The sequence below is a fragment of the Pipistrellus kuhlii genome, unplaced genomic scaffold, assembly GCF_014108245.1.
Source record: "Pipistrellus kuhlii isolate mPipKuh1 unplaced genomic scaffold, mPipKuh1.p scaffold_m20_p_6, whole genome shotgun sequence".
NCBI classification, from domain to species: Eukaryota; Metazoa; Chordata; class Mammalia; order Chiroptera; family Vespertilionidae; genus Pipistrellus; species Pipistrellus kuhlii.
In genome coordinates, this window is record NW_023425562.1 from 41743008 (window position 1) to 41763514 (window position 20507).

At 33.7% G+C, this 20507-nt stretch overlaps 1 protein-coding gene across 3 annotated transcripts in view; it reads left to right on the plus strand.

Annotated features, from left to right (window-relative positions):
- CDH19 (cadherin 19) overlaps positions 1-20507 on the plus strand; it is a 55788-nt gene that overhangs the window by 18350 nt on the left and 16931 nt on the right. For all 3 annotated transcript variants that reach the window (XM_036419125.2, XM_045574530.1, XM_036419124.2), the window contains exons 4-7: positions 9513-9632; positions 12602-12766; positions 16894-17078; positions 17739-17992. In XM_036419125.2, coding sequence (XP_036275018.1) covers positions 9513-9632; positions 12602-12766; positions 16894-17078; positions 17739-17992 — 724 coding nt within the window. The remainder of the gene's footprint in view (positions 1-9512; positions 9633-12601; positions 12767-16893; positions 17079-17738; positions 17993-20507) is intronic.

Here is a 20507-nt window from a genome sequence, read left to right on the forward strand (position 1 = left end):
AAAAGAGGAATAGTCCATTTATAAGGCAAAAATTCTTCGTGCATCAAAATCATGGAATAGAAAGCCTACAAACAAAATAAGTAGGTTATGCCCAACCTGGTTTGGCTTAATGGATAGAGCGTCAGCCTGTGGTCTGAAGGGTCCCAGGTTCAATTCCGGTCAGGGACACATGCCCAGGTTGTGGGCTCGATCCCTTGTAGGGTAGATGCAAGAGGCAGCTGATCAGTGATTCTCTCTCATCATTGATGTTTCTTTCTTTCTCTTCCTCTCCCTTCCTCTCTGAAATAAATAAAAATATATTTAATAAAATAAAATAAAATGAGTAGGTTGAATACCTCTATGAAGCATTATACACTAGTTCTTTTTTAAACTAAATGTTACTTTTATAAATATTTCAAAAATAATAAATGTAGAAAAGAATGTTTTTCAAAAGATATAAGTATTGGATACCTTGGGAATCAGAAATGTCTTTCCAAATAGGGGATAATTATAGTGTGGATGTGTAAAATTGGTTCACCTACTCACTGAGTCAGATAATTTTGAAAACACAATATATAATTAAATTAAATATATATAATTTACTATTGTGGTAAACTTAAATGTGATTTAATAATGATAATTTAACATTTTGCTTCCATACTCAAAAACTGTTTTACCTTAACATTTGATTCATTAGCCAGTGAGTATAAAAAGGTTCATTCCATTATATATTTCCCTGATTTCTTTGTTTTTTTAACCTTCCAGGTAGCAATTTAAAAACATCTTTCTATAGGTATTCAGAACATAGGTCTTTAATTAAAGCATAAACAGTTTTAGTTGTGTAATATATATTACAACCAATTATCATTAGGTTTAAAGGACACATTAATACTGTTCCATTTGGTAGCTAAGCAATGAAACATTATTTATTCCCCCTTACTCTGCCTCCTCCTCCTCTTTCTCCTCCTTCTTCTTTTCCTCTTTCTCTTTCTTTTCTTTAATCATCTCATCCTCCTTCTTCAATAAGCACATATGAACTTAACATGTTCTAGGAACTTTCCTTTGAAACTGTGGATTCAATTGTGAAGGAGATATATAGAGTTAATCACCAGTATGAAATGTGTTTTAGTTATAATACAAACAATATCTATTTGATATAAACAAGATAATATGTGATACTGTATGCTATAAAACTGTTCAGTATGGGAAAAGTATGCTGATGATTAATTGACTGAAAGAAGTGGGGACAAGTTAGCAGGTAAAATTTGAACAGAATGATACAGAGGGCACCCATGCCATGTTCTAGGAAAAGCAGTGTGATGAAGATTGCTTTAAGAGTATGAGCATTCTTGACCTATAGTGAGCATGTGGGTCATGATACTAGATGAGATCCTCGTAGTAGACAATTAATCAGAGATGAGAAAAAACATACCTGGTAAATTGACTGTTAAGCAAATGGGAGTTGGGCTCGTAAATTAGTATGAATGGGATTGGCCAGTGATAGGAAGGAGAGAAAGATCTGAGATGGGATGTTGTAATGGAAGAGATCCTCCAACTATGTGGAATGCTGCTATGAGGTAGAATAAAATCAAGATAGCCCTGGTTTTGATTTAACAAGTTGAAGACCCCTAGTGTTTTCAGTAAGAGTAATTTGGTTGAATTTGTGTAACTACATTATGTTGGAAATTATTCTATTGCATTAATGGAAGGAGAAAAGGAAGTTGACAGTTAATTTAGCCACTTTAAATGTGCTGTGCTAAAGTGAGAAAATAGAGATGTGAGGCAGGAGGGAGAAGGATATGAAGTGTAAAGGCAATTTTAAAAATTATTGTTTAATTATTAATTAAGATGGGATATTTAGTAGCATAGTTATGTATTATAGGAAATGATGCAAAGGAAGAGTATTTTTGAGGCAAAATAAAAAGAATGTGACTGCTAGAAAACTATTCCTGAGAAGAGAAAGAGTGATGAAATTTAAAGCAATAATAGAGGGGGCATATCTAGATAGGATAACAGATTGATTGTTAACAAACTAGGTAACACATAGTTATTTCTAAATAATCAATGATGCCTAAGGCAAAGGCAGGAATTGAGAGCAGAGGGGCAGAATTTTATAGAGAAGAGAGATACAACACAGGCATTTTAGAGAGTTGGAGGGTGAGCCCACGATGGAATTCCAGTTTGTACAATACAGTATTTGTATCATGGCACCAAATGTAGCCACGCTGTGGTTGATTTGATGGGATCACAAAACATGGGTTTGGTCTGTGTGATACGTGGCTATTAACACTTTGCAATTAGAGGTCCCAGTACATATTAACCTAGTCATTCTGTATAATTTAATGTAGCATGTGAAAGTGCAAGTAAATATTTCATTACAAGTAAATCCAGGGTTCAGGCTTTGTATGGAATCATACCAAAAACAGTGAGCACTTTTCATATCTGTCCAGTGATGGAAGGGGTCAATAGCATAATGGGTAGTTACAACCAGAAATACTTTCTAATATGGAAATAGTGGAACACCTCTATTGCTCTGTCAATCATTTTTTTAGATGGTCTCCCTCTGGAAAATGCTTAAAGTTATTAACTTTGCTTTGAAGGAACTCTTTATATTATATGTATTTTTCTTTTTTCCCCTCAATCTCAATATTTAATTAATGGACAGTGTGGACTTTATTTTATTTGAATATATCTTATTTCCATATCCATTGCCATATAACATGTTCCTGAGTGTTAATTTTGCTTCCAAATTCCTTACATATCTATTTTATCTTTTATAAAACAACCCTTGAAAAATCTTATTCTACATTATTTCTTAAGTTGATTTGTATTATATTAAAGTCTACCACTAATTATTATATTTGAATCCATACTTTAAATTTAGAACTTGGTAGACTATTGAAAGGAATCTATATTTGAGGATAATAAAAAAAGAAAACCAAGAAAATTATAAACCACATATTGCTTATTTAACAAGTAATATTCATTTACAAGTAATGATAGGTTGTGCTGATTACATTTACCTTTGAAATGCAGTGTTTTTAAACTAGAACTACCAGGTAGACGTATGATAAAACATTTTGGTTGCTCACTATCATTCTGGGTTTGCAAATAGTATATTTCTTCCACACAAAAATATAAGATCTAATAGGCCAAGAGTAATATAGTACCTGAGGTTTGGCATGATTAAATAAATGATTGTGTGCATGGACAAGAAGGAAATGCCATCTCATTTTTGAGTGTCATTTGGAGATTCTAAGCTGTAAAGTAATTGCATCTCAAGTATAAACACAGTAAGTATGGGCCAATTAATACTTGTGGATAACTAATAATTATTGTACTGAAAAAATGAGTTCACAGTGAGAAAGAGTGAGCAGATGCATGGATTACCCACCATTTCCATCATGGATTTGATTTCTGAAAATTGCATTTTTACTATATCATCTAATATCTTATGTCTGTTTTTGTTATTGCCAAAAATCACAGATTCAGACTGTATGTCCAAATACTATTGTTTAATTTGTGCTACATGGAATTTGACTATTATACAAGTCAATATGCTCTCAATAAATTTGTTTCAGATTAATCAAAGTGTACCTGTACTAAAAATGCAAGTGAAAATACCTTTCCTGTTAGACAATTTATAACTTCATTCTAAGAAAAGGTTGTTAATATTTTTACTACTGAATTTAAAACAAAAACATTGCATATAAAAATAAATGAGCCATTTTGAAATCTACAGTTCAAATCTTGTCATTCAAGCACTATATTAAACTATAGTGTGCTGTTTGTTTAGTATTTTATAAATGCAAACTTTACTTCCTAATTTTCTTGCCACAGGTAGCTGACTTCTCTATTTCTTACATGATGTCTAAACTAGTCTGCACATCAAAATTTATCACTCTTTTCCATTTTTATGTTTGAATGCCTCCCATAATCACTAGAAGATGAAGCATTCTGTGTGAAATATGAGACATCACCATCTAATACAGTTTTGTTACAAATATTCAACAACATTTGAGTGAGAATCATTCAATCCTTCATTAAATTTCTGGTCTATACTAGTCCATATAAATCAACATTGACAGAATCACACTATTCTTACATTAGATTTTACTCTTGAAGGATAAATAAGTCTAAAGTGTTGGGAATATAATTGATGCTATCAATAATGCTTGTAATCTTCAAGAAGTTTTAGCACTTATTAGCATTATCACACAAAGCATAATTCATATGTAATTGCTCACATATAATAAATAGTATATATTAACATACCATTACTTCATTATAATTTTCTATCTGTGTTATAACAAATAAAAAGTATGTCGGCAAATGAAGATTTTTGAGAGTACTAGACTATAATTTTTCTCTCAAGCACGGATACAAGTGTACATCTTGTGTCACATGCATAACAATACATTTTTGCAATACAGTGTGTGAAAAATAGGCGAAGTCCAATATCTCTTAAACTTATTACATAAAGTTCTGTTGCGGAAAAATAGCTCTGAAGATTCAAAAGCTAGCTGGAAAGGCAAGCCTGATTTTAAATTTGCATTTTTGAAGAAGTCTCTCAAGGTTAATATTGGTAGACAATAGCAACTCTCAACGTGATAATAGAACCCAGAGTTATTCTATTGAATATTTGTTCGATTCTTAGAGAATAATTTTTGTACTTAAACTTTTGTTCACTAAAATTAATAGATAAAAAGGGGTTTAAGAGACTCTTCAGACAGCAAATACAATTGTTTGCTCTTAGAAATGATATAGCTGATCAAGCGAATGCTACTCCATTCAGAAATGCATGCTGACCTAGGCACCCTCACTCTCCAAGAGAAGACTGGTTTGTATTCATTTCTAACTCACTTTCAAGGACTTGGCCCACCTAAACTCTTAAGATTTAATTCTAATCATAGGATGGTGTCTTAGGATGAAATAGTAAGTGTTAAGGGTGAGGCAATTTAATATACACATATCTATTCTGGGAACTTGTTGCTTTTCTTTATAGATAATCCTGGGGTCATTTTATATTGTCACAGGTGTTCTGAAGTAGGGCAATTCTATGTCCAGTTTTACCCAGAACAGCTCTGCTTCACCCTATTTTATTTCAGAAATTTCCCTGGAAACATTTGTCCTTAATTTTTAATTTTTGTTTCCCCCCCCCACCATTTTAATTAAATTTATTTGGGAGACATTGATTAATAAAAGTTTATAGGTTTCACTTGTATAATTCTATGATACATCATTTGTATATTGCATTTTGTGTTTACCACCCAAAGTTTATCGGCTTTTATTTTTTTAAATAATACTAGTAGTAGGTGCACTGCAATAAGCTAGAGTGAATTTGGCAGATATCTTCTTTTTGCTTGTAGCTTCTTCCATGGGGTATGAGAAATAATCGTGTTAGAAAATCTAAGGCTTTATTACAAAGAATTTATTTTGGTCAACAACTAACCCTAACATGATTTTGACTATTATTTCTGAAGCCACATACATATAGTCTAGTTCTGCAACCTAGGAACAGAAAACTCCCATGAAAAGAAAAGAAATGGAAACAATGAGAAGCTGTAGGGAAAGTAAATGGATGTTTCAAAAAAAAAAAGAGTAGTTAAAAGAACATCTTGCCCAATTAAAACTGAATCGGTGGTTCCTAAGAAGGCTTTTGTTGAAATAACTTCACAATCACTACAATAATTTATTTATTATTATTTACTTATTTAGATGTAATTTTGTTTATTTTTTAAAATATATTTTTTACAGAGAGGAAGAGAGAGGGATAGAGAGTTAGAAACATCAATGAGAGAGAATCATCAATCAGCTGCCTTTTGCACAACCCCTAATGGGGATGTGCCCATAACCAAGGTACATGCGCTTGACCAGAATCGAACCTGGGACCTTTCAGTCTGCAGGCCGTCACTCTATCCACTGAGCCAAACCGGTTTCGGCTAGATGTAATTTTAATATTACATTGTGTAAGATTAAGATGCATGATGTGTTGATTTGATATATTTATATATTCCCCTATGCTTACCACTGTAGCATTAACTAACATCTGCATCATGTCACATAGTTATTTCTTTTTATAGTGAAACCTTTAAGTTTTAGTCTCTCAGAAGCTTTGAATTTTATAAAATAATATATTGATGATAATCACTATGTTATGAATATCAACAGAATTATATTTTAAATGCAATTTTGTACCCTTTGATCAAAATCTCCCCAATTTCTCCACTCTCAGCCCCGGTAACCAGCAACCCACTCTCTGTTTTTATATGTTCAGCTTCTTTAGATTTCACATATGATATTAAGAAATATTTGTCTTTCTTTGTCTGACTTCCCTTACTTATTTTAATGCTCTTAAGGTCCATAAATGGTGTCATAAATGGAAGACATAAGTTTTAAAACACTTGAAACAACCTTAGCTATTTTTGCTCAGTGGGTAGAGCATTGGCTTGCAGACTGAATAGTCCTGGATTTAATTCTGGTCCAGGGCACATTGACTGGGTTGTAGGCTCATTCCCCAAGGGGTATGCAGGAGGCATACTGTCAGGGCCAGCCTGATGGTTGAACTGGGCTGAGGTAGGGAGGTGGGAATTGAGAAAAAAAAGAAAGACAGGAAAGTGGGATCAGGAGGGTTACGAGCCATTGACAGACTGCAGCAGCTTTATTAACTGCATAATGTCTTTTATACACAAACACTTGAATAGGATGTCTGTCAAAATAAATGTACTCTTTGTTCCTTTTAATCTGTAAGGTAGAGAAGAAAAGCAAATTCTCAGTACAGCAAATCTCAGTAAATAGTTACAGACTTCTTAGTAAGCCATGAAAGGTTCCTCTCATTCTACAAAGGTTGCTCTCATTCTATGGATAGTCGCCATCCAAACAAGTCTAGGAAAACTGTGTGGGTAGGGGACCAAGCCTTGCTAGTCTCTTCAGGTGCAAGGACCATGTCAGCTTACACCTGGTTTCCAACAGCACATATACAATGACTCATCATTGATGTTTCTATCTCTCTCTCCCTTTTCCTTCCTCTCTGAAATCAATAAAAATATATTTTAAAAAATAAAACACTTGAAACAAATATTGGGTCGGCAAATAAGTAATTGCGGATTTTTTAAAGAAAATCAAAGACAATTTTTTCATGGAACTAAATAACTTTATTCTGTAATGTATTGCCCATTTTGATCAATGACCTTTTGCCATCTTTCAGGCAGCATCATAATCCCACGTTCAAAAAACTTCTGGTTTTTATTAGCAAAAAACTGAATCAGGTATGATTTGACATCATCATCATTATTGAAATTTTTACCATTCACGGAGTTTTGTAAAGATCGAAACAAAAAGTAATCAGATGGTGCAAGGTCAGGACTATATGGTGGATGTGGCAAAACATCCCAACCAAGCTCCATTAATTTTTGCCGAGTGACCAAAGATGTGTGTGGCCTTGCATTGTCATGATGGAATACAACACCTTTTCGATTTGTTAATTCGGGCCGCTTTTCTTCAACTGCATTGTTTAATTTCGTTAGTTGTTCAATGTAGACATCAGAATTGATCGTTCGGTTGGGTGGTAAGAGTTCAAAGTAGACAATTTCTTTGTAATCCCACCAAACTGATAACAAAACCTTCTTTTGATGAATATCAGCTTTTGATGTTGTTTGAATTGGTTCACCTGGCCTGCTCCACGATCTTTTCCGCTTGATATTGTTGTAAACAACCCATTTTTCATCGCCAGTTATCAGTCGTTTTAAAAATGGATCATTTTCATTATGTTTCTTTAGCAAATCGCAGCTGCTAATGCGTTGCGTTAACTGTGATTCTTTCAGTTCGTGAGGAACCCATGTATCGAGTTTTTGAACATAGCCAAGTTGTTTTAAGTGATTTTCAATGCATGTATGTGATACATGAAGCTTCTCTGCAATCTCATGTGTTGTACTGTGACAGTCCGAATTGATTATTGCTTTGATTAGGGCGTCATCAACTTCAACTGGACGACCAGAGCGTTTTTCATCTTTGAGTGAAAAATCACCAGAACAAAATTTGGCAAACCAATTTTGACACTGCCGTTCTTTTAAGGCTTCGTCACCATAAACAGCACATAACTTTTTATGAGCTTGGGATGCGTTTTTCCCTTTGCGGAAATAAAAAAGCAAAATATGACGAAAATGTTCCTTTTGATTTTCCATTTTTCAACGAACACCAAACGAAAACTACAAAACAGATCAAAAAACTTTTTTTACTGATTAACAGCTGAATAGCCAACTATCAAATAACAAAATGTGTTTTACATTTGTACTACGTCTGCCAACCTAAAAATTCAACTGAAGCCATATATGTGTGAAACCCGCAATTACTTAGTTGCCGACCCAATATATGTACATTTTGAGTACTTGTACAGTATAAAACAAGTGTTAAATAACTAATATCAATACTAAGACAAAACAGCAAACCATATATATATATATATATATATATATATATATATATATATACCCACCAATCAAACCGCAAAGTGACCAGTTGTTATGACACTCACTGACCACCAGGGGGTAGATGCTTAACACAGGAGCTGCCCCCTGGTGGTCAATGCACTCCCATAGTGGGAGCGCTGCTCGGCTGACCAGGATGAATGGCTGCTCAGAGGGCAGGTCTACAGACTGGGATGAGCAGCGCTCCCACAATGGGCTGTTCCCCGCAGGCCACACACACCCCCACCAGTGCACTGGGCCTCTAGTTACATGTAATTAAGGGATATGGTAAAGTTTCAAAAGTTTTATTACTGAAGAATACAAGGGCTTTCTATTACAATTTTTCAGTTTACAAAATTAGAAAACTAAAAACACATGATGCTAGTTGCAAAAAAAAAAAAAATCACAAAGGCTACTTGACTTTGTGCCATTTGTGTTAACATTCTTATTGACACAGAACATCATAAATCAATAAATGCAAATTTTTTAAAAGACCCATAATGCTAGATTCCAACAAATTTAAGTTGAGCATTAATTTTAAATATACAAGTACTTATTTTTCATATATCTGTTAATTACTATTGGATTTTAATGATAATGCTTACTTATCAGTATCTAGTAGATTTTGCTTTGCATTATAAATAGAAGTTCTTTAAACAAGTAGGGAGTTTATAGAAGGAAATTAAACAGGCAAAATAGTTATACCTGTCCTCAACTTGATATTATTTCCAGCTTAGTTAAGTAATATTTATTAAAATTCCATCAACATTCTCCAATTTTTGAGGTGCTGATCACACCGTAATTTTTGAAGGGAAGTGTTTCCAAATTGTTTTTTATTTCTCTGCTAATAACACACCTTTGAAAATCCTGACTCACACATTATAATATATTGTTCAATGGTTACTGTTAATTATGTCACAGGTATAGGGGTTTAAAATTCTACATTGTATGAGATTATATCCTCTTGTCTATATAGAAATCATACATGGTTTTGGAATTTAGAACAAGGATGTAGACTAGTCTTGGGTTGTATATCATCACTGTACTAACTGTTTACTTTCTCTTTAGGAACATTCATCATCCAGGTGACAGCACGTGATGCTGATGATCCTTTATGTAATAATAATGCTCGTCTGGTGTACGAGTTACTGCAAGGTCAACCATATTTCTCCATTGAACCAACAACAGGTATTTCTACATGAAACCAAGTGCAATTCAGCATAATTCTAAATAGGCAAATACATCAGAAAAAATTCTCAGCTTACAAACATGTTGTATTGCAGTCCTGTTATTATACAAAAAAAATAATAATATAAAATAAATAAATGGGTTGTACTTAAAACATTTAGTCATTTTCTAGTCTGTTAAATGATTTTTCTAAGGCTGAAAGATTGGATTCCACACACTCATACCACAAATGGTTTGTGTGTGGGGCATAAGACATATGTAAAGATTCTTGCAAATCAATTTGAAAATGACAGATAACCCAATTCAAAATATGAGGAAAAGAACTTTATAAGCAGTTGAAAAAAATGTTGATATAAAAAAGCCTACAATCATATTAAAAATGCTCACCTCATTAATCATCATGAAAATGCAAACTAAAACCACAATGAGATACACCAAAAACCCAACCAGAATGACTAATATTAAGCATGAATTTACAGCTGGATGTAGGAACTGATATGTCATTTGCTTTCAAAAAATTTATTTCTACATTTTATGTATTTTTATTTAGATTTAAATATTTATTTATTAAAATTGCTTTTCCAATTTTCATTAATCAATTGAATACTTTATAAAATAAATAGGACATTTTTCTCTTCTTTTAAATATGTCAATTGAATGCAAAAGAGTTATATGATACTAATTCATTTTAAAAATATTGATTGCCATGTCCAAAGCAAAAATTAAGCCCATATAAATCCTGCCTTTAAGAGCTTATGTAATAAGCTCTAAAAATGGAAAACCAAGAAACAAAAATAAAACCAACAAGTAATACATAGCTTACTGCCAGGAATGTGGCAAGTTTCAAAACAAGGAAAATTCTATACTTGTTGTAAGAGGCAAATTATTATTTTCATTTGGTAACATGAAAAGCTTAAAAGAATTAGAGCATTCTATTGGACTTTTAAACATATCTTATCAATTCACTCAATTAGCAAATATTAAATATCTCAGCCTTTCTTTCTCAGTCAGGGTTTCTTAAGAGAATCAGATTCAGAAAAACCACTTGAGTGACTCTATTTTTAATTCTATCAAGGATGGTACCTAGCTTCTAGTCTTTGGGATGCACACAACAAAAGCTATTTTAACACTTTCAGTGGATTCCTTAAAGACACTAGGTTTTGATTCCCTAACACAAATTTGGTTGAGAAGGGTCAGATATGTTAACAGGCATTGTGCAATATACTGGATTTATGATATTACACCCTGAAACATCATAACAAAGACAGGGAAAGAACATGAATTCCTTCCTTGGAACTTACAAATATATATTAAACATGTTGAATACTCATGAATACATACACTCAGTTTGTGAATATTATTGTATTATTCGGTGAAACAAACAAGATTCAATAAGAAAGAGTGAGGACTACTTTATATTGGGTAGTCAAGACAGAATAACATGGAACAAGAATGCAAAGCTGAGCCTGTGGCAGAGTGTGAAAGGCATGGAAGGGCATTCCATGTTATGGAATGTAAGAGACATTCCTAAGATGGGAGCGTGTTGAAGCTCTTAGTCCAGAGGCCAGTGTAGAAAAGCACATGGAAGGAGAGTAGAAAATGAGGTATCTGAAGAACAGACATGTGCTGGGTCATATTGGGGCTTCTTGACCATTTTAAGCACTGTCTTTGTTCCCAATTCTCACCATTTTCTAAAAATATATTGAGCAAGTTAGCTAAAGCTGTGGATTGTATTAAAGGAGCAGAGGTGGAATGGTAAGCAAGACAGATGAGAGCCAAAAACAATGAAGCTGTAAATTTCAGAGTGGATAAGAGGCTCTGGGTATATATTATATATCCTTTCTGCAGTCTGAAGGTGAGAAGAAAAATTGAAAATAAAGGCAAAGTTCATGGAAGCCCCACACATGGGGAGTGAAGGCCTCTATATGTTCCTCTCACTCACTGATGTACTGATCTCTACATCTTTGGATATATCATAGCATATATCAGAAGTTCAAATACTATTCTCCTTTGCTGATATGAAACAATTCTCTCTTTAGTTACATATAGGGAGATACTAGCAGCATCTATTTAAATATTCAATGGTTTTCATACTGATTCATGTAATCAGTAAAAGTTTATGGCTGTGAAATACTCTATCCACAGTTAAATCCTCTCACAATGTAATAGCTATTTATCTTCCTTAAAAAAATAAGCACACAAACACACACACAAAACCTGGTATCACAATTTTTTTAAAAGCATTCCTTTTTCCAGACTAATTTGAGGATTGGCCATTCTTTTTCCTGAGTTTTATTACATGTTCCCAAAATCTTTAGGACTGCATTCCCTGTCCTATAAACTGCTGACATTTTTTCTAGGTTTTATTCAGTGATGCCTTCCACTAAATGTCTTCCTAGATAGTGGACATGTATTGCCATATTCATCATGGTTCATCTTGAGTTTGAATAGCTGTGCGTGTGTTCATCTCTATTGGATTATGAATAATAGTCAGAAACCAATCTTTCTTTATTCAACATGACTCAAAATAGATATCACAGGTGCACAATATGTTTTACATACATTTGGTATTGTAATTTACACATTTACCCATAATAACCTAACTTATTCCAAGTTAAGCAGAAAAGTTAATTGTAAAGCACACTAATATTATGTTTGAGAAGGCAGCAGAAAATAGATTGAGGTAAAAATAATACAGTCTTCTTCTGTACCTGTGGGTTATCATACAATATAATTTTATTAAGGGTCTACTACTCTCCTTAATATTGTGATGACCCATGAAAGTCTAGGTAGAATTGTTGTTTAATTTACTATTATTGTTATTATTTTATCTAGAGCCATGTCTGGAACATTGTAGAAGTTCAAAATGTGTCAAAAGAATGATAATATAGTTGAATTATTGAAATTAACTTGGAATATATCATGGTTACTAATAAAATAATAATTGGAGTTTATCACATTTTTTAAAGGAGTTATAAGAACATCTTCTAAAATGGATAGAGAGCTGCAAGATTCATACTGGGTGATTGTTCAAGCCAAAGACAGGATTGGTCTGCCCGGAGCACTGTCTGGAACAACGAGGGTATTAATTACACTTTCTGATATTAATGACAACATACCTACATTTAAAACAGGTAAGCAGAAAGCATCTTGAATTTTTATTATACCATAATTTAAGCCTGTTGAATATATACAGGTATTAGTGTGCATTCTAAAAGCACTGCTACAGCACTAAAATTATATGAAATAAATTTAATTGTTCTAAGCCATGCCTATTTTAATTAGCGTCAAAAAGTCAAATATAAATGAACAAGTAATGTGTTATGTATTTTTCAATTGCTTCTCTAACCAATCACCACAAACTTCATGGTCTTAACACTAACTTTTTTTTTTTTTTAAGATGTCTAATATGCGTGTCAGCAGGCCAAGTAGGATTTTGCAAAATATGTCTGCAGGGCTGCCCTCCTTTCTGTGGGCTTGAGGGCAGAACATATTTCCTTGGATTTGGGTGTTGCCAGAATTCAGTTATTGTGTTTGTAGGATAAAAGTCTCTGTTTCTTTAATGGCTGTCAACTGAAGGACATGCTTAGCTCCTAGACGCCTTTTTCTGGATTTTGTGCATGGCCACAGATCTCAGAAGCACCAAAGGGTGTCATATCCTTCTCTCACTGCTGCCACATTTTTATTTCTTCTTCTACTTTTAAGGACACATGTGAGTACATTGGGACCACTTGGATAAACCAAGATTCTGTTCACATTTTAAGTTCACTAATTAACAACCTAAATTCCATCTAAAACCTTAATTCCCTATTGCATGTTTTCAGGGGTATTACAACACAAATAACTTTGGGAATCATTCTTCTACCTACTACCAGGAACAATTTAAAATGAGTATATCGCCATGACCGGTTTTGCTCAGTGGATAGAGTGTCGGCCTGCAGATTGAAGGGTCCCAGGTTTAATTCCGGTCAAGGGCATGTACCTTGGTTCCTGGCACATCCCCATTGGGGATGTGCATAAGGCAGCTGATTGATGTTTCTCTCTCATTGATGTTTCTAACACTCTATCCCTCTCCCTTCCTCTTTGTAAAAAATCAGTAAAATATGTATATTTTTAAAATAAATAAAATAAAATGAGTATATCTATTTTTTTAAATTTTTTAGTAGAAAAGATCACACCTACTCTAAGAATTTAAGTAGTAAGTACAAATTAAATCACATGCTGTACTTCAGAAGAAATTCTTATGACATTCCTAGGAGGAACTTATTTTCTAAGGAGTTTTTTTTTTCAGTGAATACTTTCTTAGCTACAGAAATAAATTTGCAAGCATTTCCATAAATCATGAGGAAAACACACACACACACACACAGACACACACACACACACACACACACACACACACACTCCTAAATAATGCAGACACTACTCAGTGAAGATAATTTGCGCCAGGTCCACAGTTAACAGATTTTCTGAACTTTTGAGAAATATTAGAATTCTGAATTTTTATTTCTGTGCCATCATCCAATTTTAAATTGTGTTTATTAAATGTAGCTACTGTGTTTTCTTTTAAATGGAAATTATACATATTCGGGGTGTACAACATGATGTTTTGATATATATGTAGTAAAATCATTACTGCAAACTATCCTGTCCATCTCCACACACTGGTGGATGTGCATGTGCGTGTGCATGTGCGTGTGCGTGTGTGTGTGTGTGTGTGTGTGTGTGTTGAGAGCAATTGAGAGATATATACTCTCAGAAAATTTAGTTACCAAATACAATATAATCTTACCTAATAATAGAGAAACATGTAAATTGATCATACCAATGCCACACCCACAGCCAATCAGAGTGAGCATGCAAATTAACCCAATAAAAATGGCAGTTAATTTGCATACATACCTGGGTCTGGGGAACCTTCTTGGTTCCCAGGTCACTCCAAGCTGGCCATCCGGTGGAGGTTTTAGGCTTGGGAAAGGGCCAAGCCTGGGATTGGAGGGAAGGGGAAAAATAAATGGAAACATCCTCAGGTGAGGATAAAAAGAAAAGTAAAGAAAGAAATGTCATGTTCTATGAAGGACACATCTTGAAAATGCTTAAAGAAAGTTGTCATTTTTTTCATGGTGAAGAGACTGTAGTCTGTGTTGATCAAAATACCTTGGCAGCTGTGGTGGCTGGCAGTGGCTACAGCACCAGAGTGATGGGGCTGCTACCTTCCCCTGACCAGCCCAGTCGTCTCTGGAAAAAGAGGCCAGACTGTGACTTAGGTCAGCTCCCAATGGGAAGCAGGCCTAAGCCATCAGTAGGACATCTGCTGAGGGCTCCCAGTGTGTGAGAGGGGACAGGCTGGGTTGCGGGACCCTTCCCAGTGCATGAATTTTGTGCATCAGGCCCCTAATTAACTATAATCACCATGATCTACATTTCTAAAGCTCATTTCTAGATTTTTAAAATTTATTCATCCTACATCATTTCAAGTTTTCACCCTTTGTGCTATATCTTATGAGTCAATAAAAGCTCCTCTTCAGATGGAATGTAGGCAGTGGAGTAGCAGTTTGTGACCTTCATCTCCTCATTATGAATTGTATTGTGTTGTGACTCTCTCCACAACATGAATATGCCCTAAAGGCAAGAAGACAATGTCTAAATAAATCTGAAATGCTGAGAACTTTATAAAATAATTGGCGTATAATAAATGTAGAGAAATGGTGGCTGAATTCATTGAATAAATCTTGCCTACATTTTACTCATATATGGGTAAAAAAGCAAGTTTAAGACTAGAAGGAAGAGAGCTCTCAATGAAGCATGTTATGACAGAAAATCCTCCAAACTTCAGCTGATTTTTTAGTTTTTAAACCAATATTGATCAATTATTAAAAAACTGAAATAATCATTTTACATTCCTCTTAGTTACCCAGAATCCTAAGGGGAAATGATAGTTTAGTAATTTCAATTGAATGTGAGTGTAGAAGTATGATTCTAATGCCATAAAGTCACCTCATTCTTCAAAATGGTTTCCCTATTCCCATCCCACACCATAATCATTTGAAAATATGTGTATTCACTATACTTACAAAAGAGACACATGCTGGCCTCCTTACTCTTGTTTGAGTTACTCTCCTTTTTTGCTATCCCATTGCACTCCTTGTAAAGCATTTTTTGTCCAAAATATTTTTTTGAAAGTATGAAAAACAACACAACATGTTATCAAATTGCTTAAAGCAAATGCTTGCAGGTTTAGTGCAGTGTCACTCTGGTCTCTAGATTAATTTGTTGACAATTTTTAATTTGTGCAATCAAATAAAAATTATTTTCATTTCCCCACAATGAAATAAACACTGAAGTATAGTTAAACTGTTATCTCCTTATCCAGTGAAATATTAGCAACTTTTAAGTAACATTTCCTTTGCTTAAAAATAAAGGGACATATTACAAGGTGATGTATGAAGTGACTTACCTTATGCTTCTAAAAAGATCAAGAATCCCTTTAAAGAAAATTACACTGCATGGGTTATTTTTTAATTCTAAGAAGTTTGATTTTTTAGAATATTAACATATATGATTCTTTCCTATATTTGAGCATATATTACAAATAATAATATATGAATTGCTAGTTCACTACCAGTTTTTAATTTTTTGATTTTTTTGCAAAATTCTCCTGCCAAATAAGGAAAAGAGCTTCGTTATTTCTATTTATTATCTCTGCATTCCAAGTATAATTGTTATTATTTTGTTATGGCTAAAGCAGTAGGGTCATTTAATTTAAACCCAGATTTTCCACTATATCTACTTTCCAAAATATTAAGGATCCAACTGCCTTTTTTCACTTCCACTATGTTTAATGGAATTTAGGCTCAACATCTCCAAATAAAAACCATCACACTTAGAACTCAACTATTTTCTTTTAGTCTCTCCCATCTTTAATTCATGCTTACAATTATCGGTAATTTTAGGTATCAGAATGCTTGAGTGAAATTTGAAAACTCTTTTTATAAAATTTAATCTGGGATAGTTGAAGGATAAAATAAAAAAATAAATTCATGAATATTAAGAAAGTATTTATAGAAATAGAAATTTGAAAGTTATATGTAATAGTAATAGAACTTTCTAAGATATATTTAAGGGACAGTAATAGATGCTGAATTATATTATTAAGAAACTTCAGATTATAAAAATAAAAGGTGGAAAGATATGCATGGAATTTTCTACAATTGGGAGAGTCTTATGTTAATACAAAGTACCTTGAATTTTGTTTTTAAAGGCTTATACCGCATGAATGTCTCCGAATCTGCACCCATTGGTACTTCTGTAGGAATAATCATGGCACATGATAGGGACATAGGAGAGAATGCAGAAATGGATTACAGCATTGAAAATGATGATTCACAAACATTCGACATCATTACCAATAATGAGACCCAAGAAGGCATCGTTATATTGAAAAAGGTAGATATATTAAAATTATTTGCTCTGCAAAATAATGCAAAATCAAATCAGAAAAACACGATTATTTTGGATAGGCAGTTAGTTTTGCCTTATTAGGTAATTGAAATGAGAGCCTATGCTTTATGATTTAGGGAGACAGGGTATTTAGTGTCGAGATTTACTTATTATATGGCTTCTATTTATATGTAGAACATATTTCAAAATTTCAAATAGAGGATGAACTTTTTGAAAAGATCTTAAAATGCAGGAAATTAATTCTTAATTCTATAAGATACATTTGCCCAGAAATGTATAATTTCAACCTAAATTTAAAAAATATATATAGTTATTATCCCGAAATATTTTCTAATAGATAAAAATAGCAAAGTACAAGAGGGGAATTGCTGTGCAACTGCTTAATAATAATATCAGTGGGATCCAGAAGATAAAAAGTAAAACCAATATGCAGATCATGAAACATAGAGACCTACATTATCTTATTAACCAATGCCACCCTAATAAATTTAATAAAAGGAAAAAAAAAAAAAAGAACAACCTAAGGGGGTGAAAAAGTGTCACCCAACTGAAACTGAGATTATGTAACAACAAAAATGTTCTTTTTCTAAGTAATGTGGTGGGTTACTGAAGCCATTTCTTTTTGTACACTGTATTTCTTTGTAGAAAGTGGATTATGAGCAACAGGCCTACTATCATGTTAGAGCAAAAGTTAAAAACCGCCATGTTGACAAGCAGCTCAAGAAGTATCACACTGTGGCTTCCACCACTCTTATTAGGGTCCGGGTGGAAGATGAAGATGAACCTCCTGTCTTCCTCCTCCCATATTACGTATTGGAGATCTTTGAAGAAAGCCCACAGGGATCGCTGGTGGGCGTGGTCTCTGCCACAGATCCAGATGAAAACAGATGTCCTATCAGGTATGTCTGGAAGGCCAATGTTGCAGTAATGAATGAATGAACACAGATTAGCTTAAATATAAGATGTGAATGTAACAAAGATATGTCTATATTTCTCTGCATAGTCCTTATCAAATTTAGCAACAATTTAGACAATTTACAATAAGTGACCTCATTATTGCTAAATAAGCAATTGCAAACATTCAAGAAATAGGCTGTTACCATCTAAAATTGGATGCAACCAACTCCATTAAGTGGGGTAAGGAGGTGAGGGTGCCCAGTCGAAGAAGAAACAACGCTGATCCAAATGTGGTATATTTAAATATTGTTTAAATAAAATAATATTCAAAAAATGTAGAAAGCACCCTAGCTGGTTTGGCTCAGTAGATAGAGCATCAACCTGGACACTGAAGGGTCCCAGGTTAGATTCTGGTGAAGGGTACATGCCTAGGTTGTGGGATTGATCCCCAGTAGGGGATGTGCAGGAGGCAGCCAATCAATGATTCTCTCTCATCATTGATGTTTCTATTCCTCTTTCCCTCTCCCTTCCTCTCTGAAATTAATAAAGATATATATATTTTTAAATGTAGAAATATTTTTATAGGATACCACTTAAAGAAGTAAAAATGAAATAAGTCTAATTGGTTAGAAATAAATATCTGTGTTAGATGTAAACTGTACTTGCCACTATTAGTTTGTTACATTCATGTACTCAATTTTCTTCTTTAGTTTTTTCAGTATTCATATCGTAGGCCTGATTAGATATAAAAGCAAAATCTATTACATGTTTTCTTAATCATCTATTTTCCACACTAAATTTCACAAATTTTTCCTGTATGTATGACAATACTGGCTCTGCTATGCGTTTTTGGGCATGGGAAGTGGGATGGATACAGAGAGAAGGAGTTTCTTTGCATTTGTGAGACAGAGCAATGCTCCCAGTTTTCCACAGTAACTACTAATAAAAACCACCTCCTAATTTGTAGATATAGTTCCTATTTAGTCATAGTAATTTTAGGAAAAATATGTCTATTAAAGGCCCAGTGCACAGATTCATGCACATGGAAAGGAAATTAATTAGAAGGTGGCCAGTGGGGCTGGACTGGGTAAGACGGGCCAGACATGCCCTGGAGCCAACCTCCTGTGGTCCCTCCCCAGCCAGCTGCACCTGGGGTGGCACTGGGGCTCCAAAGGCACCTGTGGAGTGAGGATGGTCCCTCCAGAAGGTGGGGTCCCTCAGCCTGGCCTATGGGAATCAGGCCAAAATCAACCAGCAGCCTGGCATTCCCCAAGGAGCCTTCTAAGCGCCAGAGAGTACTCTGCAAAGTTGCTGTACTCTGAAAAGTTGCAGGAGCGTCTGCCCCCTGGTGGTCAGTGCACATCATATCTACCAGCCTGGTTGCTTAGCCTTTTATATGTATATATGTATATATGTGTATATATGTGTGTGTGTGTGTGTGTGTGTGTGTGTGTGTATATATATATATATATATATATATATATATATTTAAAGTAGTAAGACATGTTAACCTATTTATTGTTTTCCCTTAAAATATTTGACTATTTAAACAAAATTATTAGAGTCATGTGTTTACTACTAGTGAAAATATTGCGTATATATGAGACACACCCAAATAATAACAGAGATAATGTGTTTTATGGTATCACTTCTGGTAGTTATTTACCTTATTTTCTACACAAAATATATTTTTAGTAACAATTGCTATTATTTACATTGAAATTAATTATCTTTAAAAATAGTTGTGAGCATCTATTAAAAATATCTTTCAATGCCATTTCTAGACATTCTGCCATTTATAAGTATCTTGTAAGTAAGATTGCTTTTCATATATTGCTTTCAAAAGTGTTGTTTTTCCTATGTAGTATAGCAAATCTTCAAAATATATCATGAAAACAAAGTCAAATGTATAGAGACTTGGCTTTCGCATGTCTCAGTTTCTTCTGTGAAGTGGGAATAGAACTTTAGTGATTGGACAAACATTAAGAACAAGATATAAAGGCATCCACAGGAGAAAGCCTGGAAGAACCATTTGTTTATGTCATTCCTTCAAGAGCCATTAGCAGTGAGAAAACATTGCACTGTCACATTTTAATCTTTCAGCTTTTTAAAAATAAATTTATTTGGGAGATATTGGTTAATAATATTATATAGGTTTCAAGTGTACATTTCTATGGTACATAATCTTCATATTGCATTGTGTGCCCAACACCCAAAGTCACATCTTCTGTCATGTTATATCCCCCTTTACCCTTTGCTTCCCCCAACCCTTTTTCTCTAGTGACTATCATATTGTGGTCTGTGTCTATGAGTTTTATTTGTTTTTCTTGTTTGTTCATTTGTTGCTTTCAGTTTTATATCCTATATATGAGTGAAATCATATGGTTTTTATTTTTTTCTGTCTGACTTATTTTCCTTAGCATGTTATTCTCTAGATTCATTCATGCTGTTGCAAATGATAGTATTTAATATTTTCTTATGGCTGAGTTGTACATCATTGTATATATTAGAATGAAG